This window comes from Dipteris shenzhenensis, chromosome 13 (assembly GCF_047967505.1).
Source record: "Dipteris shenzhenensis isolate YYH24624 ecotype China chromosome 13, Dip_SZ_1.0, whole genome shotgun sequence".
NCBI lineage: Eukaryota > Viridiplantae > Streptophyta > Polypodiopsida > Gleicheniales > Dipteridaceae > Dipteris > Dipteris shenzhenensis.
Window position 1 is genome coordinate 18,283,175 of NC_141608.1, and position 22,643 is coordinate 18,305,817.

Sequence of the window (22,643 nt, forward strand, 5' to 3'; positions counted from 1 at the left end):
GCTTAACTTGAGCTAGTCTTCAACCTAGATGATGTGGCAAGCCATGGATTTGACTCCTATGGAGCAGCGATGATGGTGCAAAGGGCCGCCGGTTCTGAAATTGTGGAGATCGGATGGGTTGCAGCCGACCCCGGCCGATAGCAGCACTATGAATGGATGACAATGGGAAGTCCTCATGTGCCCAACCTATGTGAGATAGCATTCTATACATGTGCTATTTTCATGACATTAGGCCGTTAAAGACAGAGATTAGGTGGGTTTTTGCAGAAGTTTTCCTGCACGAGGTCCCCCATTCTCACTGGTTGCCTCGCCAAAGATGGGTACCTCATGTCTGCAGCCTATCAAGCCAAACCTCTCCCATGGCTTCTCTCCAGGGAGGCCGTGGAGCGCTGGTGGTGGATTCTACTTCAAACTTTTCACTTGCAATCTAGCACCCAACGCATTCCGGCAATTGGTGCTCCATTGGGCACCCGCAGGTAGCTCCAGTACCAAGCACTAATGGAGGCTACTAGTAATCCACGGATCCCTCCCAATGGTGCGGCTAAAACTTAAAAGTAAGGGTGAACTACTATATTATTTGATCTCCAGATTTCAAGTATAAATTACCTACGGGTAGACAGCTGGTACAATCCAAGTTGCGCTAAAGACATGCTCAAGAAGGGGGCCAGGGCATCCTGGTCAAAGTCTGAGGATCACGGCTTGATGCAGGAGTGTATCAAGGCCGGCTTTAGGTATGGAGTAGAGATGAATACATCTAAAGCTCAAGTACTGCGAGGGAACAGTGGCTGGGAGATGCTTAGCTTAGAGGAGGCACTCATTTCTTTGGAACGGATGCCCCAGCCCCCTTCAGTTGAGAACTTTGTATGCATCTTGCGTAAATGCAGAGAAAAGAAAAGTCGAACGTATACCAGGCGCTTGCATCTCTACATGTGCAAAAGTGGGCTTGAAGATCATAGAAGTTTTGGGAACTACCTCGTCCCAATGTTAGTGCAAGTTGGAAGCCTCTTCGATGCTCAGCATGTTTTTGACAGGTTGGTTGATCGGAATGAACACTCTTGGACTACTTTGATCATGGGTTATATTAACTATGGGGAATCACAGCATGCACTCAACCTGTACCAGAAAATGCAAGAGGATTGTGTACATCCCAGCAAATATACTTTCGTGGCCCTACTGAAGGCTTGTGCAAGGCTGAAAGATGCTGAAAGAGCCCAAGATATACACGCTGAGATTGCCAGAAAGAAATTGGATTGCGATCCTTATGTTGCCAACACCTTGGTCGATATGTATGCCAAATGTGGCTCACTTGCAAAAGCACGGGAAGTGTTTGGCAGGCTTCTAGTTCAAGATGTAGTCTCATGGACTGCACTGATCACAGGATATGCTGAACATGGGCTTGGTGAGGAAGCTCTGATGCTTTTTGAACAGATGCAAAAGAAGGGAGTCTCTCCAAATGCTCTCACGTTTGTTTGCAGCTTGAAAGCTTGTGGCAGCATAGGAGCCTTAGACAAGGGCCAAGAAGTACATGCTGAGATTGCCAGACAGGGGCTGGAAAGAGATCTTTTGGTTGGCAGCACCTTGGTTGATATGTATGCGAAATGTGGCTTCCTTGCAAAAGCTAATGAAGCGTTTGACAAACTTCCAGTCCGTAATGAGGTTGCATGGAATATACTTATTGCAGGATTTGTTGAACATGGTCTTGGTGATGAAGCTCTGAAATGTTTTGAACGGATGCAACTAAAGGGTGTCCCTTCAAGCGCTCTCACATTTACTTGCAGCTTGAAAGCTTGTGGCAGCATAGGAGCTGCAGAAAAGGGCCAAGAAATACATGCTGACATTGCCAGAAAGGGGTTGGAAAGAGATCTTTGTGTTGGTAGCACCTTGGTCGATATGTATGCCAAATGTGGCTTGCTTGCAAAGGCACGGGAAGTGTTTGACAGGCTCCAAGTTCGAGATGTAGTCTCATGGAACATACTAATCTCAGGGTATGTGGAACACAGGCTTGGTGAGGAAGCTCTGAACTGTCTTGAGCATATGAAGCTGGAGGCTGTCTCTCCAAATGCTGTCACATACGTTTGTAGCTTAAAAGCATCTGGCAGCATAGGGGGTTTGGATAAGGGCCAGGAAATCCACGTTGAGATTGCCAGAAGGGGCTTGGAAAGAGATCTTGTTGTTGGCAGCGCCTTGGTTGACATGTATGCCAGATGTGGCTCGCTTGCAAATGCACAGGAAGTATTTGACAAGCTTTTAGTTCGAGATGAGGTCTCGTGGAACATACTGATTGCAGGGTATGCTGAACATGGACTTGGTGAGGAAGCGCTGAATTGTTTTGAACAGATGCAACTTGATGGTGTCTCTCCAAATGTTCTCACATACATCTGCAGCTTGAAAGCTTGTGGCAGCATAGGAGCAGTGGACAAGGGCAGAGAGATACATGCTGAGATTGGCAGAAAGGGCCTGGAAGGAGATCCTATTGTTGGCAGCACCTTGGTCGATATGTATGCCAAAATTGGTTCACTTGCAAAAGCACAGCAAGTGTTTGGCACGCTTCCAGCTAGAGATGTGGTCTCCTGCAACATCCTGATTGCAGGATATGCTGAACATGGTCTAGGTGAGGAAGCTCTGAATTATTAGCAACAGCTGCAACTTGCAGACATCTCTCTGGATGCTCTCACATATGTTTCCAGCCTCAAAGCTTGTGGCAGCATAGGAGTTGGTGAGAAGGGCCAAGAATTACATGTTGAGATTGCTAGAAATGGGCTGGAAAAAGATCCTCTCATTGGAAGCATCTTGGTCGATATGTATGCCAAATGTGGCTGGCTTGTAAAAGCATGGGAAGTTTTCGACAAGCTGCCCGTTCAGGATGAGATCTCATGGAATTCCTTTATCACAGGCTATGAGGGCAGCTAGGAGAAATTGTTTCAGCAAAAAGGCATTGGCATAAAAAAGCAGTAGATAGACAACTAACCAACGGGATATAGAATTGAGTAATACACAGCTTGGAAGATGGGCCTTCAAATATGCAGTGTAAGTGGATGAAAGAATGCTGCAGCTTATTGTTATGTCTAGCATCTATGCAGATGTTCACATGCAGTAGGCCTAGAAGAAGATTGAGGCAATGAAAGTGAAAGGATGATCATGGAGGAAGCCAGGACAGTTGGTGTCTCTCCAAATGTTCTCACATGCATTTGCAGCTTAAAAGCTTCTGGCAGAATAGGAGTGTGGAGGAATAACCGTTGAGATTGCCAGAAGGGGGGTGGAAAGAGATCTTGTTGTTGGCAGCACCTTGATCAACGTGTATCCCAAATGTGACTCGTCACGCATGTGACAACGTTCCAATTTGAAATGAGATCTCATGGAACGTACTGTTGAAAGTGGACTTTGTGAAGAAGCACTGAATTGTTTTGAACAAATGCAAGTTGATGGTGTCTCTCCAAATGTTCTCATGTACATCTGCAGCTTGAAAACTTGTTGCCTCGTAAAAGCCATGGACAAGGGCAGAGAGGCCAGTTCAAGATGAGATCTCATCGAATTCCTTAATTGCAGGATATAGGAAAAAGCGAATTAGTGTCACATTTGTTAGCATTTTACCTTCACGCAGTTACACAGGTCCAGTGGATAAGGGCAAGAAATACTTTAAGACATGGGAAAGACTATGGCAGCACTCCAACTTTGATCACCAGATTAACTATGGTTAAGAAGCCTTTTCACCTGAATGGCATACTAGGGAAGTTGGGCGACACCCTTTAAAGGAATGTTGAGATGCAAGCCTTGTAGCAGCATTCACTTAGGACCCAGGCCAACTTCAGGAAAAGGAAACATTGGCATGAATGTACAAAAAGGAGGGAGAGACACAAAACTAACCCCCAAAGATAGAATGTAGTAATTGTTGATGCCTAGCATCCATGGAGATGTTCACAAGCCCTAGAAGATTGAGACAATAAAAGTGAGGATGATCATAAGAAGCCATGACATGAGATATCCCCTAAAGAAAATATATATAGAAACCTAGAAGCTCTTTTCCTCAGGCATCAAGAGAATGCCATATATTTTTCATGGGACATATTTGTCAATGCAGATTAAAATAGACACAGTGAAAAGCTGTGCCGTTATCAAGGCCCTCCCATAGGTTCTGTAAAAAGTCTCTGGGTTTGTCTTAACACTGTCAAGCAGCCACTGCATTTAATTAAACATAGAGCAACGTATGCTTACAGGTAGATGTGAAAGGCAATCTGCACTCGCATGAGACTTTCTTGACTTGCAGACAATCTTGAAATTGCTTGTAACAATAACAACTAACCCATAAGTCATCCTTGGATGACTGTTTTGTTAATCAAATATAACAATCCTTGGTGATCAACATAGAAAATAAAAGGAACTGCCATGCACAAAAGTGTTGAAATTTTTGAACGTTGTAAACCATTCTGAGAACTTCTCACTTGGTAGAACTATAGCTGCACTGGAGGGGAGTCATAAGACAACTGGCAGGATAATCCAATCTACCATTCGGTTGTGCCAAGATGCTCATTATTTGAGTGCCTCAAAGGTTGATGAAAATCCCTTGTTCCAGTGGAATGTGGTATTCTTCCTGGTAAGCTTATAAAGAGGTGCTAAATTTCAGCGAAGTCCACAACAAACCTCCTGTAGAAGTTGATGAACCTAGTGAATAACTGCAGCTGCGTCAAGTTCTTGGGTTCTGGCATTTGCCCAATTGCTTGGATCTTGCTTGGCTCGGTCCTATCCTTGGAACTAGATCCATGAGGGCTTTAATAGCTTAAATATTTATACTCACATGTTAGCTCGCAAGGCCAAGTTGTTGCCCACCTTTTAGGAGGAACGTAGGCCTAGGACCATTATGCTCATCTTCTTTATTATGCTCTCTTCATACATATGCCTTTGGTCATTGGGTTCCTGCTATCCCTGCTATGTTATTTTTGGACATTTATAAGACGGGATTCCTGGGCGACCCTTTTCTACACATTTGATTCAGAATGGCAGTAGCTAATAGTTGCCACAAATTATGCCACCAAGTAGGTAATTGAATAATCCATTGAGTTTGTAAGTGACCAAGGTGCACATTTCATGAATGAGCCCTTCACTTCATTGGTAACTTAGTTCATGATTATTCATTGTGTGGTGACCACTTATTATCCACGCTACAATGACCAAGCCAAGTTAACCAACAAGTTTCTCAAGTCCTTCCTTACCAAGACAGTCAGGACACATTGTCAAGACTGGAATACCAAGCTCCATGCTACATTGTGGGCATATAGGACAACTAAAATGAAATTGACCCTATTCCGCATGCCTTATCGGTTGAGAGCCATGGTTCCTTTGGAATTCCTCTTCCCAAGTCGTCGGATAGCATCATAGCATTAACTCAATGAACCAAAAGCCATCAACAAGTGTCTTCACCAATTGGTGGAGCTCGATGAACTCCGCACACTATCAATTCAGTCTCAAGAGGTGATCCAACGTCATCAAAAAGCTTGACATGATAGGCATGAGGAAAGGGATGTTTGTTCTTCTCTACAGTGCCAAGTTGGGTCCCCTTGACAAATCCTAACTTAGGATGGAATGGGCTGTATTGGCTAAGTGAAGTCTCAACAACAAGATAGTCCAGCTATCTGGTAGGGCGCCTTCACTGGTGATAACTGGTGATAAGTCTAGTCCATATTTAAGCCATAAGTATGTGAGTAAATCGTACTTTATCTTTTAGGATATCAAGAGCCACCTGGCATGGGGTGTGCCTTTTAGATTTTGACCTCTATGCTTTTCAGAATGCAGTTGTTTTTGGAAGGATCTAATCTTGATGACTCAAATATTCCAAGTTTTAAGTAATCTAAGAACGAATGAATGATAATGTTATGCGCAGGTCATAGTTTCTCTATTTTCATAATGTTGTCAATGTATTTCAGCATTGCACAGTTTGTGAGAGATGTTTAAGTTCTCATATCTGAGAGAGAGAGAGAGAGAGAGAGAGAGGTCTGAGTCAATCTACATTGAGCAATAACTCCATATTTCATACTCTGAAATCTGCTTAGTGCATGATGATTCTATTCTGATTTTCCATTATTCCTCCAAGCCTTTGAAACCCCTTAACACTGGCAATCCCGTGGATTCAAAGGCTATATTCAAGTCCAATAATCAAAGATGACATAGAAAGATCAGCAAGATTGATCAATGAATGTGCTTCCAGGATGTCTTCTTTGGAACTCTGGGCTTGGCCCATCGAATCAACCCACGCGCCCGTCGTTTCTTCAGCCACTCCCACAGTCATAAGGGCGCGTCAATTCAAAGTTTTGGCACGGCTACGACAGTTCGGGGAAACGGAGGCAAGATCAGTCAAAGGTCCCTTCGACTATATAAAAGGTCGTCTTTTTTATTTTTCCAAAAACAAAAAAAAGGAGCCCAAAGGTTTATGAAAGCTCCAAGAAGACTCATCGAGGTCTGAGGCCACTCCAACAACAAATTTGTTATCAACCAAGGAGAGGAGCACAACCGAATCTAAAAGCTTGAATCGAGAAGGGGATTTGGATCACAAAGTCAACAAGCAATTAATTGGAGAGTGTTTAAACACAAAGGTGACTTCAAGCAACATCAACGGCCACAAATCTCCCACTCTAGCCCATTTTCCATCCGAACAAAGAGCGAGAAGTGATTTCTTTTGCTTTATATTTCAAATACATACATTTGAATTATGTCTTTTCATCCAGTATTCTCATACACGTTGTATCCTTAATTACCTCCGCTCCACTTTATTTATATTTATTGCACTATCATGGGGAATCAGCCACAACCACCCAGGCTCCAAGAGCAGTTAGACGCACTTCAGGCGCAATTGGCATATGAGTATGAGCATAGGGAGAGATTGGAAAAGAAATTCAATGGTAAGAAAAGGAAGAGGCATTCATCTGACCATGAGTCCGAAGATCATCACGTTCCTACTACAACATATCAAAATGATATGATATGTATGATGGTGGATCGCTCTAGTAAGCAAGCCTATTTTATCCCATGCAAGAAGACATCCAGAATCCAATGGACAAATTTAAGTCACAAATAGTATTATTCTAGACATGTTGAAAGCTTATGTGGGAAGTCAACCAAAGACTTGGGACAAATATCTTCACAATTGGAAGAGCACCCTTTGAGATCATCTATGGGAAAGTTTTACCTATACCTATCACTCGATTAACCCCTAGAGTTCAAGCAGTAGATGCATTTACCCAAACCTATCAAAATATTCTTAAAGAGGTTAGAGAAGCCATTGCAATCGCTCAAGAGAAGTGTACAAAACAAGCTAATAAGAAACAGAAACACATGCTTTTTAAAGAAGGTGATTATGTACGTCTATGGATTGAGAAAAGAAGCTTAAAGAGCATTGAGATATGGCTAGTAATCCAAATGTCCCCACGTTTTTATGGACCATTCAAGGTGATTCAAAAAATCAATGATCTAGCATATTGGCTTCATTTACCAGATAATTGGAAAATACACAGTACTTAAATCATATCAGCCTCTTAAAGCCATTTAAATGACCTCTACCTATACATCCTATTTATGAAGAGGCTCTATTGATTGTTGATGAAGAAGAAATACTAGAACCTCAATGCATTGTTGATCATCAACAAATCACGACCGAAAAAGGAAATATCTATACCAAACATTTGCTCTAATTTAAGAATCATCTGAGAGATGATGCTCAATGGATGCCTTAGTGGTTCTTTCGAGCTTCTCTTGACCTCATTAGTTCCTATAATTAAACACGCAACTGAGGTCAGTTGCAATCCAAGCAAGAGAGATGTTACGAAAATTGTATTTCTAAATTTCTTGCTTTTGATATTATTTTATTTAAGTCAAGTGTGACTGGAAAAGCATTCCATACGAGCGCACTGGATGCGACAGGAGTCCTAGTGGATGCTTTGTGTGGTTTAATTGGGGATGCCTAACTAGCATATGTTTTGCCATGCTAGATGGTCAGTATTGTGGGTGATTCCATATTAATACCGATGTCTCTAGTGTTATTGGTGTTGTGATTGATTATTGTACTTTGAGAGTAGTTATATTGGGATCGGTTGCTTCGGTGAAGCATTCAATCAATTGTTAATAACTAATGTAATTGGTGGCTTAAGTATAAGTAATGGAACTAATGGCGAGGATTGGAGTTAGTGTGAGGGTATCGATCGAGGTGTTGCATAGCGCATCTTTTATGGCCATAGGCCAGTTTTTGTATTTCCTTGATATTGTAAAGTTTGGGTAATCTTTTGGAGAAGACATAAATTAATTTTGGGCCCAAAGAGGCTATGTAAATCAAATCCCTTATTTTGGAAGAGAGGGATATTTTGGCTCCTTGTGCTTTAACAAAATGTTATAGATACTCTAGATGAGGAAGCGTAAACTCATCTAGGGGGGGATTTTGTACCCAATTTGCTTAATGCTATCATTGTGTGGTTATCTTCTTCTCTAATTGATTAAGTGGTCTTTTGTGTGCAAGAATTACCCTTTTGGTTTTAATACCTTGTCTTTACAGTCGAAGCAAACTATCTACGTTCAACTAAACAAAATAAGCATGCCATATCTCATCTATCATATAGTATGTGGAAGCAACTACAAGTGCATCATGTGAAACTCTATCATATGCATTGATCTTGTAAAGTCCATGACATAAAGTAAGAATGAAGATCCCAATCACCACATGTCATTCCATATTTGTTAGACTGCTCCTCCTGCAGGGCTATAGAGACAAGCTCAAGAAATGAAGGCATCTGTGTTGCCTTTCATAACAAATTTGAGTAAGGTAGCAAAGCCTTGATATGATTTAGACAATGCATTGAGGATGAAGACAACAAGAGACTTGTCTTTAATAATACAGCAATGTTAGCACGCTACTCACAAATGTCTTTCACCTTTGTCAAAACCACACAACAATAAAGTCATCCTCATCCAAATGTAGCATGTCCATCTGCTTTTGGAAGTAGGCAATACGTGCCTCATTGTGTAGATGATAGAGTCTTGCAAGGGCATCCTAGATTGGCTAATGAGTGCATGTGCATGTGCATGTTCATCGATGCCATCCCATCATGCAATAGAGGGAGTAGATAATTTAAATGACAAAAAATCAATCCATCACTAGAACAACCTTATTGCTATACAACTAACAAGGAAGGTCTAGCATCCTCCCCTTGGCTAATAGTAGACATCACATCATGTATGATCATTGCAAATAACTAGCTTACTAGCCATTATACATATGAAGAAACAAAGCCCACAAAATCCAACGAAGCAATGCACCACATGTATGTGATCATAGATTGCACAATGGCATACTATGTTGTTGAGTAGTTGCATGTGTACTCATAGGAAAAAAAAAATTTAAAGAAGGGTGACTCGACCACTATTGGAAGTCTATTACTAGTAATATCAAGCTAAATTATAGCAATTTCAAGTTGTTAAGATGCCTTAAGTGCCAAACTAGACCGAAATCAAGGAAACCGAGCCTATTTCAACCACGAGTAGAAAAAGTTCAAATGATGAGATCTAACCATAGGCCTAAAGTGAGTAGATCTCGATTAGGGTTGGTCACAAAAGATGATAAGTCATCCATGAAGCAATCTTGTGGACACACCACTAGAATTTTATACTCTTGGTGCTTACTTCAATCCATATAAGGATTTGAGCAATCTACAAACATTTTGCTCTTGACCTTTAACAACATAACCTTCTGATTGTTGTGTGGGGATTTATTCATCAAGAAAACCATTGAAGAGACATTCTTCAGATTCACTTGGTGTATTTGCCAATCAAATTGTGATGTTAGAGTAATAATTGTTCCAATACTTGCGAGAAGTGCTTAGCGTTTCTCATAGTTTGTCATATTCTTGTGCATAACCTTTGGGAACAAGTTTGGCTTGCTACTTATCAACAATACCATCTTGATTCAATTTCACTATGTAAACCCATTTGTATCCAATGGATCTCTTCTAAAGATCAAGTCTAGTTCTTGATGAAAGCATCGTACTTATCATCCATGGCATGCTGCCATTTACGTACTTAAAGTGCTTCCTTAGAAAATGCAAGTCCATTAGCTTTTTTCTTCAAACTTCAAATAATTTTATAACTCCACCTTCTTGTTTTTTCTTCTCACAAGACTTTTGACTGTTTGATTGGAACTTTTGGACATGTTAGTGATGATTGTGGTGGTTTCAATGTCGACAATTTCTTGCAACTTTTGCTGTATAATTATTATAGATTGAGCAGTATTTAATTGTTGTTGCAATGTGATTCTTTGTCTGCTTAGAGTTGGAGACCTGGTAGGGTTTGAAAGTGAATGAAACCATCAAGTATTCTCATCTTGATGAATCTAATCGATGAGCTTTTTATAATGGCATATTGAGAACTGAAAACTTTGTGTTGGACTTCTAAGAATTATTTGATATCATTCATCAGCATTATATGTAGATTGTTTCTATTGATTTCGTGGACTTGTATCTTAGTCAAGGTAAAAGACACAGGAAAGCAATTAACAAAGATTAAAGGATTGTGTAGATTACACTCAATAGTCTTGATAAACATTATGACTAGTGTGTGACAACAATCGTCACCAAACATGCACTATCATCCTTTGAGATTACGTTAGACATGCTTATGCATGAATAGTTAAGAAGAGATGCAAGCACCCATATTTTCATGAAACAACGTTTTCCACTAAAGAAAGAGGATTTCATATAAAAAAAGAAGGAATCTCAAGCAGATTAAGCAATAAAGCTAGGGAAACTATACACACAATGGCATACATAAATATTACTCCTTGTAATCTTCCTCGCTCCTTTATTATTAAGAGGGCGACATGGAATCCTAGAGAGAGAGAGGAAACTCTAGAAGAGGACGTAATCAAAAGGTCCTTCCACTTAGAGGGCGACGTGGAATCCTAGAGGGAGAGGAAACTCTAGAAGAGGACGTAATCAAAAGAAGGCTCTTAGAAAGACATGAGATTTTCATTACTATGGAATCCTATCATTGGAAACTTGAATGCAAGAAGAAACAAGGAATATAACAAATTGTCAATGCAAAAGAGTTGACTTGTTTGCAAGTAGTTCTGTTCTTTGAATTGAAGTGATTTTTTAGAGCTTTCCACGCATCTATAGCTACCTTCTTGTCTTTAACAATTGAGATCATTATGTCTTTTACCATTCTTTTTTTTTGTTTAGTAAGTTCCTCCACTCGATCTAGTGTCAATGATCTTCATTGTGTAGTTGCAACAATTGGAATACAAGCTCTCTCTCTCTCTCTCTCTCTCTCTCTCTCTCTCTCTCTCTCTCTCTCTCTCTCTCTCTCTGTGACATGTGTCTTTATGATTATGTCTTTTCATATCCATCACGGATGCCGATGCCCACTTAGATTATGTCTTTTCATATCTGTCACGAGTGCCAATGCGTGTGTGTGTGCATGTATGTGTGTGTGATATGTGTCTTTATGATTATGTTTTTTCATATCCGTCACGCGTGCCGATGTGTGTGTGTGCGTGCATGCGCGCACGCGTGTGTATGTGTGTGTGTCATGTGTCTTTATGATTATGTCTTTTCATATCCGTCACGGGTGCCGATGCCCACTTAGTCTCATAGACCCTTTGGTCTTTCGAAGACTTTTGATAACCTCTCTCTCTCTCTCTCTCTCTCTCTCTCTCTCTCTCTCTCTCTCTCTCTCTGCCCCCCAAGCTGCTTAGCAATTGCAAATGGAGGGCCAACCCTAATATTCAAGAGTGCATTGAATTATTCAAGAACCCTCAGTCCCCTTAGACGTGCTAGAGGATCTCCAATAGCTATCTCGGATAGTCGACAAATCTATGCCCTAGGCTGCCAGATTACCCATAGCGGTGTTGGGTAGTCCCTAGGCCCAAGGAACCAATGGGAAATCAAGAAATATCCCAAGATTTATATATATCTAGATGAATCCAAGAACATTCCCAAACTCATCCTCTAAAAATAACACATAGTACAGCTTCAATCTCATGGCAGGTGCACCATCATATGAAAAATGGGAAATTCCTAATACTGAGTTGTCGAGAAAGAAAGAGGGGTGAAAAGAAAGAGGGCAAGGCCAGTATTATACTAAGTGTAAAGGGGGGAGGGACAAATTAAGGAATGATAGTGGATAGGGGAATTAACAAAGGAGGGATGTGATATGGGGGGAGGGGGGAAGGATGACTCATTAAAGAGGAAAGGACATCTGAGAGGAGGGGGGGGGGGGGGCGGCATAATAGGAAAATGGGCATATAATATTACTTTATAGCTTAGTTCAAGGCTCATGCATGGGAAAAGAAAGGTTTTGGGTTCGAATCTTTTCTTGAACGTCTGGGGAAGCCCCCCTTGGACATAGTCTATGCATAAAATAAATTAAGCCATGAAGAAACATAGGTTAATCAATCCATAAATCAATTAAGCCATGAAGCAACATAAGTTAATCAATCCATAAATAAATTAAGCCATAGAGAAACATAGCTTAATTAAAGCACACATAAATTAATCCATAGATAAACATTGCTTAACTAAGCCTCCATGATAATCACTCATAACGTTGACAGCCATAAATCCATCATGTATAGCAAGGACTCGCTACTATGACACCATCAGTGCCCAACAGTGGGTATAGACCATAATATAAACATATGCTTTCACACATACAACTCCACACACCCACACATACTTGAGCATCCACTTATAAAAAGGTCTTCATACTGAACGTCGACACTCTGGAGGTGAAGGGCAGACTCAGCCGTGACAAAGGCTCGCACTAAAGGAGAAGGCTAATTAAAAAGTAGTCCACATTCTCTTCATTCAAGCTACAATTGCTTGTGAAGACTATATCCCAAGATTTGCTAAAGTGGCTGCTTGTATCCTGTAAAACAACCTAGAAATCTGCTTCGAACAATAGTCAGGACAAATATGTAAGAGGGAGCATTCTTTTTTTTTAAACTAATACAAATAACATTGAAATCTAAGACTAGTTTTGCACAATGCCTAGACGTGGATGTGTATAGGATATGTGGGTGAAGAACGATTTGGAAAATGCCATGTCAGTATTCTCAAATGGGGCACCTCTGAAGGCCACATCAGATGTCCTCATTAGTTTCAACAAAATATGTCTAATCTTGATTGAAAAGATTGATAGTTTGGACGCCACAACTGTGGCAGTGCTTGTTGAGAAAGCACTTGTGGACAAGCCATTGGTTGAGACACAAGAGGAGGGAAATGTATGAAGAGTGGAGAAAAGAGAAAGCTAAAAGAGATGAATGGGAGAAGGAAAAAGGGTGAGAGTCTGCAAAAACCAACCTTCGAGACTAGTTGCATGCAATGGAAGTCGAACTAAGTCAATCATAAGAGTTTGGTAGTTCCCAATGTCCATGGGATCCCCTGCTTTGTGTATCGACACAATGGTCGTAGTAATCCAAGCAAGTGGGAAGCCATGGCATACATGGTGGCTGAACATTTGCACTAAAATCCGAGCCAAGACCTCTTGCCGATGTACAAAATGCTCATCGATAGTGTCTCGTGATCTCGAGCTCTCAGTCCCGCTATCTCTCATCTCCCTCTCGTGGGACCTCCGGACTCTCATGTGTCGATGAAGAAATCGATATCGGCACTAGTTTAGGTCTTTGAAATCCCCTGGCTCGGACCAGAGGATAGTTCCATACCACCGTATGCACTCTGTTTTGAGCGCTCATCCCATGATTCTGACACCGTGATGTACTGCCCATCTCCTCTTCCCTTTCTTTGTCTTCCCTCTCCACTCTCTTTAATAATCACTTTACAATCTCTGAAAGCAACCCATTTTCTTGCTCGTCTAGTGCCATTACACGTACCATCCCCTCCCTTCCGTGCTCTTGCTACAGGAGTGTGAGGTCATCATCTATCGGATCGCCCACTCCGGATCGCACCCATCTAGAGCGTCTCACAACCCCAAGGATCAAGTCCTCACGGAGCTAGAACCGCTCGACGGTCTATCGCACAAGGTTCACCACCCTCTGTAGGTATACAAGCCACAACGTCCATCTGCACAAGAAGCACCAACGCAATCCTCAATCATGCAAGGCCTAAACGGTGGCACACCAACGACGACACGCCCGTCCAAGACTCTACTCGCAGTCCCTCATCACCTAGATCACCGACCGCAACGACTGTGTCCAATCTCACAAGACGGGCACGCACGAAAACGGCCAAAACATTCGACGGTGAGAAGGGTTCACCCACCCATGGAGCCTTCGTTAGTCACAAGAGGGGTGGGGGACCAAACGCCTCACCATGCCACGACCCTCATTCAATGGTCGACCTTTGCCCACAAGCAAGAGAAACACCTCCGCAGCCAGGCAAGGTGGCAGCTCCACTCGTCACAGGTTCTCCTAAACACTCACGACCGGGGGGGGGCATGGAGTGACGAGGTTGGGAGGATGACGCGCATGCGCGTAAGGGAGGGGAGGCATGGCACGTGCGACGGGGGTGTGTATGGAGAGGGAGGGGGCATGGGGTGTCGGAGGGAAGGGGGGGTATGCGACATCGGGAAGAGGAGGGAGGGGATACGCGACATGCGCTTGAAGGAGGGGGAGGGGGCATGGGGGGTGGAGGGAAGCAGGGGGGTACGTGGCATGCGCGCAATGGGGGGGAGGGGCATGGTGGGTTGGGGGGGGGGGGGGGGGTGGGCGGTAAGCGACATACGCACAAAGGAGGGGGGGCATGGAGGAAGGAAGGGAGGTGTAGGGGCGAGGGTACGCCACATGCGCACAAAGGGGGGGCATGGGGTGTGGAAAAGGGATGTAGGGGAGGGGGGGGGGGGGGGGGGGGTACGCGACATGCGCACAAGGGGAGGGAGGGGCATGGTGGGTTGGGGGGGGGGGGGGGGGGGGGATGGGGCGTGGGAGGGGGAGGGGGAGGGGGGGTATGGGACATGCGCGCATAAGGGGGGGGGAGGGGGGGGGGATGGGGCGTGGGAGGGGGAGGGGGGGTATGGGACATGCGCGCATAAGGGGGGGGGGGGGGGGCATGGGGGGTGGGACGGGGGTGTAGGGAAGGGGGCAGGGTACGCGACATGCACGGAAAGGGGGCGGGGGGGGAGGGGGTGTGAGGGAGGGAGGGGGGGTACGCGACATATGCACAAGGGGGGGGAGGGGCATGGTGGGGTGGGGTGGGTACGCGACATGCGCGCAAAGGGGGGAAGGGAGCATGGGGGGTGTTAGCGGGGCACACGACATGCGCGCAAAGGGGGAGGGGGGGGCATGGGGGGTGGGAGGAAGGGGGAGGGGGGGTACGCGACATGCGCGCAAGGGAAGGGGGGGGGGCCATGGGTTGTGGGAAATTAGTGTAGGGGAGGGGGGGGGGTACGCGACATGCACGAAAAGGGGGGGAGGGGCATGGTGGGTTTGGGGGGGTGGGGCATGGAGCGTGGGAGGAAGGGGGGGGGGGCACACGACATGTGCGCAAGGGAGGGGGAGGGGCATGGTGGGTTCCGAGCTCATGCTCATGAGGATAGACATGTCCATAGCCAGAGTTTCATTACCAGTGGTCTAGTCGGTGCCTCAGCTTGTCCAACTCTCCTAGCCGATTCACATGTGAGATTCACCCCCATCTTGGTAAACAAGACTTTGGCATTTGCCAACGCGGTATCTCGTACTGGTAGTCCTCTTACTAGAGCATTCAAGGCCTTGTTGCTCCGCCTCTTTTCTTCCTCTAGGGCATCTAGAGACACTCTTTCTTTGGGGTTAATGGCCGTTTTTACCACTTGTTTCCATTCCAATGTCTCCTCTTTTTCTTGGCAAGTTGCTACATAAATTCATCACATTACCCTTGCATAGTGACCTTTTTAGTAGCCAATTCTTTCTTGAGGTTGGCATTCTCTATTTTGAGCTCCTCAATGCCTCAATGCCTTTGCTTATCCCTTCCAGAGCCACTTTCAGGCCTTTATGCACCTTGGCGCAAATTTACGAATCAGTATTACAGAGGGAGATCAGTGACTACACAGAGGCACACGAGCAATGGGCTCTAGGACACGTCACCCCCAATACTCCACCAACATAGCTTCACTTACCAATGCAAGCCAGTGGAGATAGTGCAGTCTTACACATACTCGGGAGCAATCTTTACATGGCCAATTTTCACAATGATCCATGAAGCCAGGGCAAAACCCGCAAGGATAAGGAGCTTTGGCCCAACTAGAGAGACATTACTTTCAAGCATACTTTCAAGATCCGCCAATGAAGGGCTAGCTTTTTGACACACCAATAAGGACCACAACCATTCATGCCACATTTTGGGAGAATGATCGACGTCTGATGGAGGACGTTTGAGCAACTACATGTGATCATGGGATCTAGGATGATTCAAAATAAGCCCTCAGTCACCCATCACATGATACAAGAAAAGTTCACCATAACACCACTCCAAATTGATATCTTTCAGAGAGTGGCATTCCCTCACCAAGTTTGGGCCTTAGCCAACTAGAGACAACCAAGGTTGGCACTACTAATCCAAGTGGCAAGTAGAGAGCGAGGTCAACACAACATGGTTTGCACGAGTATCCACATGGTTTGCCAGTCAAGATATTCAAATGGATTGATTTCCCCTCTTTAAGTACAACATGGATGCACCGACCACGTTTATCCCACGAGATGAGACTAACAGTATTATACGATTAAATATCCTCCAGCTTTATACATTTTGCACACTGGGGGAGGTCGAGATAGAGCACTTCTTTTGTACCTGCCCAACCTACTATGAGGCTTGGGGATGATACCACTGCCTCTTTTAAGAGGGGCATTGCTTTGGTCCACTCATGGTTGATCCACTTCCATGGTCAGGCTTTCATTGTGCTTTCTCTGATAGAGATGCAACAATACAAAAGAGACCATTGAGATAGATAAAACAGCAACAAGAGGTACCACACTACAAGAGGCTCAGGTAGACCGAGCACGACATATCATGAACTTCTATGAACTTCCACGACAGTAGGGTAGAGGAGGAGTAGCTAGCTAGCATGATGGCAACGTGGATCAACAGGGGGAAATAGTGTGACATTGTCGAACCAAAGACGCAAAGACCACACACAACACAAAGAGTAACCAATGCACACACAACCGAGGTCCAGTCTCTCTAAGCTCTCCTCAGAGGAGACCACCAAAGACAAGGCATCATTCTTCATATAGCCCATCGAGTACAGAGGCCGAAGTGACCACGTCCTCTCCCAAAACATCTTTGCAATCAATTTGAGAGCCACCAACGATACTGGGTTTCAGATTGAGTTACAGTTTTCAATTTGAGTTTTGAGATTGAGCTGTTGAGCTCTTTTAGATTAGCATAGCACTCGGCAAGGGCCCTAGCGCACCCTTAACTTCAACCCACCAAGGCTTGTATGACTTTCTTCTCTTGTTGTGCTTTGTCCCATAGGCCCTTGAGACCTCTCTCTCTCTCTCTTTCTCTCTCTCTCTCTCTCTCTCTCTCTCCACATTGTATATCTATCTTTTTTTCCATCAGCAATGAGTTTTCGTCTTGGGTGTGGATGCCCAACCACCGGCCCCATCTTCCAATTTCTTGTTGCATCCGATACAGTCACAAGAAATGTTTCATGTTTTTCGTCGTTTCGACAAGTTTTGTTTTGTTTCGTTTCAATTTCATACATACAAGGATACGGGCAAATAAGATAGGTTATATACAAGTTTAGAGTAAACAAAGAGAAATAGAAGTCAAGACACCTAAAAAGGAATTCAAAACACTTAACACATTCTTTAAATTTCTTCAAATTCAAGCTTTCAATCTCTTTTCTCAAGTTCATAGAAGTTTTAAAATGATATTGAATATACACGAGGATAGGGGCAAATCTGAAATGTCGTATTTAAGTTAAGAGTGAACAAAGAGATACACAAGTCAAGAATCAAGACACCTAAAAGGAAAATTAAAAACACACACATTCTTCAAACCTATTAAAATTCAAGCTTTCAATCTCCTTTCTAGGTTTCAACTTTAGACCCTTTGATATTCATGGAGTCAAAACTAAAAAGCATATGGATTCTAGAAAAAACGGAGCAAAGACATGTATGCTAATTTGGGCAAAACAAAGGTTTCATTGAGAGCGTTTCGATTGTTTCGTCATTTCAAGGTTTCAACAAGACGAAACGGGTTTTCATATGACTACGATCCAGTGCTTTCAGCCTCATAGACCCTTCGGTCTTTAAAGACTTTAATAAACTTTATTTTCTTTCTTTCTGAACATCCAATTGCACACATAGAAAAGTCATCAATCGAATGTGCGTTCACCACAAATCAAAGAAGATAATGAAATATTTGAGATCTTCAAGTCAACTCCATCATTCAAAAGAGGAAGGAAATGGTATGCCGAATTCTCTTCTTAATTGGTTCCATCTGCATTTGAAGATACAACCTTGAGTTTGAAAGGAAGCACAAACCGAATACAAGCGACAAAGACCGCATGGAGGTATACGAAATTGACACAGCAGCTTGCCAACAGACGTGGCATAATGGAAAAATTGCTGCAGAAGCAGACCATCAATCTATCTAATCACAAAAAATAAAACTGGCCATTGTCTAGAATCATGTAATGCTACCTTCTATATCACCTTACAACATGGTGCCATGCCTGAACAGCGAAGACGTAATCCAAAGAAGAGCTACCTAACACACTCCACTTTCAACTGGGTCCTGACCTTATAGAACTTTGTTCCCCTGACAATGTCATCCAGAATATGAAGGCATCAGAAGATACAATGATGCATCATTATGAAAGTACAAATATAACACTTACTGAGGCTCGATTTGACAATTGCGTTAGCTTTTTGTAATTTTTGGCTGGATGATAATCCTTACGGCTGATATTCATTGTGATCATAGTCGTCTTAAAGACAAATCATCTGGTGAAATTCAGACATACCTCACTACCGAAATCGAATCGGTGCCTGGAAGCCAGGCATCCATGAGTATAAAATTTACTCATCAGTTACGCAGCCCTCTGATGCAGACTTTACATTTTTAATATACTGCTCCAATACAAACAGTTGCAAAAAAGTTAGAATCCGTTTGAAGAAACCAATAAAGAAGCGTGCCCAAAAGATGGGGAACATGATGAAAAGGAAAAACCATCACAATCACATGACCAATTCGACTTTTCAACATAACCAAAACAGAATCTTTAAATAATTAAAAATCTGCCCGCCCTACTTTGTACAAGGTGCCCCGTGTGGCCTTGTATGGAGGTGCAGTCCAGTTGCTCCGTCGCCGTGTGAAATCCTCTTCGGAAATCTTTAAGTCTATTCGTCGTTTCTCTACGTCAATGGTGACTATGTCCCCATCTTGTATAAGTGCAATGGGCCCGCCCACCTACACTTGCCATCATAACTCATGTTAACCATTATATTTGCAGAGGTGGAGCCGTTTCTCCAATTCAGTCTCAACTAACCAGTTTAAAACTAACAATACTTCGAAGTCCACAAAGCTTTCACGAGGTTTCCCCTCAAGACCCCACCTCCCCTCTGCCTGCCTGCCAGTCATATCTGCACTCCACAGGACTACTCCATTCTCAGGTTAACCATCGCATTTGCAGAGATGAAGCCATTTCTCCAATTCAGTCTCAACTAACCAGTTTAAAACTAACAAAAAACAATTAGAATGCCATTTGGTAACCTTAATACCCGTATTATTCAAGAACGGCGTGCTCAATTACAGCTCGATTTACTTTAAAGTCACAAAGCTTTCACAAGGTTGCCCCTCAAGACCCCTCCTCCCCTCTGCCTGGCTGCCAGTCATATCTGCCCTCCACAGGACTACTCCATTCTCTATTCTGCCAGTTATATCTGCCCTCCACAGGACTACTCCATTTCCTATTCTGCCATTGTTGCAGAATCATTGAGCACTTGTTCCACTGCTTCGCCTCCAAATTCCCCCACAAAAAAAAACAAACTCCCCCTTGTGGCGCTTCAATACCTGCCTTCTTTCCAATTTCTCCTCACTCCAAACCAATCTTTCCCCTCTTGACCTACGAAACAAAAGTATCTAATCTTACAAATTAAGAAATTTTTTGATCAAAACTAAAAAGAATGAAATAATAACATCTGTGGAAGGCTAGAAAGGCCTATGAGACCAAACATCATGAGAAAACAAGGGAGGCTGATCATGTAGCACACCCCTAAAGGTCTAAGGAAACTGAAGAACTGAAACTCTACGTGGGCCTTGGAGGGGACATGGTTAGATACCAAACCGAGAACTGAACTCTGACAGGCCCAGCTGGGGTTCCATATGGAATCTTGGAGGCTCCATGACCTGTCGCAGATCTGCTAGTCCTCTCCTCCATTCACTAGGATGGACCCATGAATGTCGTTAAGTGGCCTAGAGTTAAGATGCCGCATGCCACAACAAAGGTGTCTTGAATTGGGGCAAGAGCTCCTATGAGGTGCTACTCACCTCCTTACACTTAACTGCGTGGTACACACTTTGCCTATGATATTCTTGCAGAAGGTCATACCCACCCAAATGAAGTGTCTTATAATGCCAAGAGCCCATAACTTGTTAGATGAGACAGCCACATGATACTAAATTGTAAGCCTTTTGGAAGTCCACAAAGCAGCATTGTATTCTAATGTCGCGTATCCTCAATGAGAACTCTCTGATTGAATATGTGATCCAAAGTGGAATGATCACATCGTGGTTCTTGAAGCATGCATTGCTAGTTCCTCACATACAAGCTCAATGAACATGCTCACTAACGTGTGTCTCTACTTTACCAACTCGCTTACCATGGTAGGTTTAGTACTTACCTATGTCCATAGGTTCTTTGTTTTGTGAATCTAAATAATTTTGTGGATGGTCTAGGATACACAAATCCCTTTATGAAAGGCATCATTATGACCAGGATCCAAGCAAGTGTCAGCAGTTCTACTTGAAGGGCTTCGTGTCCATTATGTCATTTTCTAAAGGCCTCTTTCAGGCATAATGGGGTGAGCAGTATGGAGTTGGTAGGGCAGGCAATGCCAACTCCATATGGTATATGGCTGGATAGGACATCATAGACAATAGCAACATAGGCCTTCAAAACACAAGGATCTTGGATGAGACATCGTGATCGCTACAGTAGAAGATGCTTAAGAGCTTTTGCTCATGCCACACAAGAAACTCTTCTTTCTTGCACCGCACTAACCACACAAGACCCCAACATGTGTGTTCTTTGATGTGCATCTAGAATCCCTTCCCATGCTCCCCCTATGTGCCTCCTAATTGTTCAAGCTCGCTGCCCACACATTCCTGTCTAAGAATTCCCCAAGTAGCATAAGCTCTCTATTGGGCATATCTATGACTCTTCTCATGGTGCCCAAAATATTAAAGAATGATGTTTGTCATCTCCCTATGCAAGTCTTGGCATAATTAGATGTCGATGGGGAGAAGTAGCATGCTATGGTATAATTATTCCTTGTCAAAGGTCTACAGAAAAGATTTGCATGTACCAGTATGCTCCATTGTTGTACCTATGGTGATATATACCTTAAGGGGTGAAGCGAATAGAACTACCACAACTCCTCATCTTTTGTACAAAATTCGAAACGAAATGAAATAAAACTTGTCGAAACAAGGAAACGACGAAATGGACGAAAAATTTCTTGTACCTATGGCCACCGCCTATATTGTTGAGCTCCATGAAACTCAGTAGATACCCCAGTACCATGCAACTTAAGGCCAATTTGCAGTTTTGAGTCAATAGTGGGAGTCAAGCCAAATACTTTGCAGGTTTTCTGCAATGGCTTAAAATGATAACTTGTTTGGAGGACCTTTGTTTCAAGAGGACAAGCTTGATAACACAAACAACACTTACGGAGCTTCATGGTAAAGAATATGGTCTGCCAAAGGACTACGGGATCTAGTGAATGGAGATGAACCCCATCCCATAGATGTTGCACATAAAGAACAGAGGCTGCAGTGGTGGTTGTACCAAATATCTACAGCAGCTGCAATTGCAAAGCTGAGTGCTAGTGCAGGTGTCAAATGCCAAAAAAAAACGTTTGCTAGCAATAGGGCGAAATTCATGTGTGAGAGAATTTGGGCTACAGCCAGCTTGTTCTGTGAAATTTCAGAGCAGAACTTCTTTTCCTACATATACTCTTCTGTTTTTTTGCCGCAATCCGCAGTTAAGGTCTTCTTTTCCAGTGGCTAATTTCTGTTCCTGCGCCTACCATCTGTTCTTGCTCCTACACTACCCTCTCAGCCCTCTCCTACCAACTCAGCCCCCTTCTTAGCTCTCTCAGCTCCCTCTTCTCTCCACGCTCTCCTCCTCCTCTCACTACTCAGCCCTCTCCACCCTCACCCCCTCCCCCCTTCTCAGATCCCCTTGGGCCTTCTCTCCACTCTCCCCCACTCAACCTTCCCACTCTCTCAGCATTCTCTCAACCCTCTTCAGTCTCAGCCCCCTCTTATCTCATCCCTTCGATTCATTCTCTCCCCCTTCTCTCAGCCCATTCTCCACTCTTTTGCGAGACAAACTTATAAGAGATCGATTGGTCCCATATGGAGAGACTTCGGGCTCTACTTCTTGCTCGGATGATCCACAGTAAGCCATCAATCCTGCATCAGATCATACTAGCAGAGTTTGGGGTTACCCCT

At 43.5% G+C, this 22,643-nt stretch overlaps 2 protein-coding genes across 3 annotated transcripts in view; one reads left to right on the forward strand and one right to left on the reverse strand.

The window, feature by feature from the left end:
• Positions 1-648: 648 nt before the first annotated feature.
• On the forward strand, positions 649-2,910 carry LOC147895114 (putative pentatricopeptide repeat-containing protein At3g15130). The gene is made up of 5 exons (XM_087383415.1): positions 649-1,286; positions 2,001-2,073; positions 2,230-2,288; positions 2,385-2,490; positions 2,635-2,910. Exons 1-5 carry the CDS (start codon positions 649-651, stop codon positions 2,908-2,910), a joined length of 1,152 nt encoding a protein of 383 aa, XP_087239541.1.
• Positions 2,911-18,317: 15,407 nt separating this feature from the next.
• The window catches only part of LOC147895115 (dehydratase family), a 67,295-nt gene continuing 62,969 nt past the window's right edge, over positions 18,318-22,643 (reverse strand). The window contains exons 14-16 of one of the 2 annotated variants that reach the window (XM_087383815.1): positions 19,218-19,376; positions 18,931-19,036; positions 18,318-18,725 (exon numbers count right to left, since the gene is read on the reverse strand). In XM_087383815.1, coding sequence (XP_087239941.1) covers positions 18,986-19,036; positions 19,218-19,376 — 210 coding nt within the window. In that variant the 3' untranslated portion in view covers positions 18,318-18,725; positions 18,931-18,985. The remainder of the gene's footprint in view (positions 18,726-18,930; positions 19,037-19,217; positions 19,377-22,643) is intronic. The other variant, XM_087383814.1, reaches the window with a different exon arrangement.

What these genes read in the sequence shown, in the direction of transcription:
- LOC147895114 (XM_087383415.1), top strand. Translation starts at nt 649, where the DNA reads ATGCTCAAGAAGGGGGCCAGGGCATCCTGGTCAAAGTCTGAGGATCAC. An exon ending in CTCCAAATGCTGTCACATAC is followed by an intron (nt 2,074 to 2,229) that starts GTTTGTAGCTTA and finishes GCAAATGCACAG; the next exon opens with GAAGTATTTGACAAGCTTTT. An exon ending in TGGAACATACTGATTGCAGG is followed by an intron (nt 2,289 to 2,384) that starts GTATGCTGAACA and finishes ATACATCTGCAG; the next exon opens with CTTGAAAGCTTGTGGCAGCA.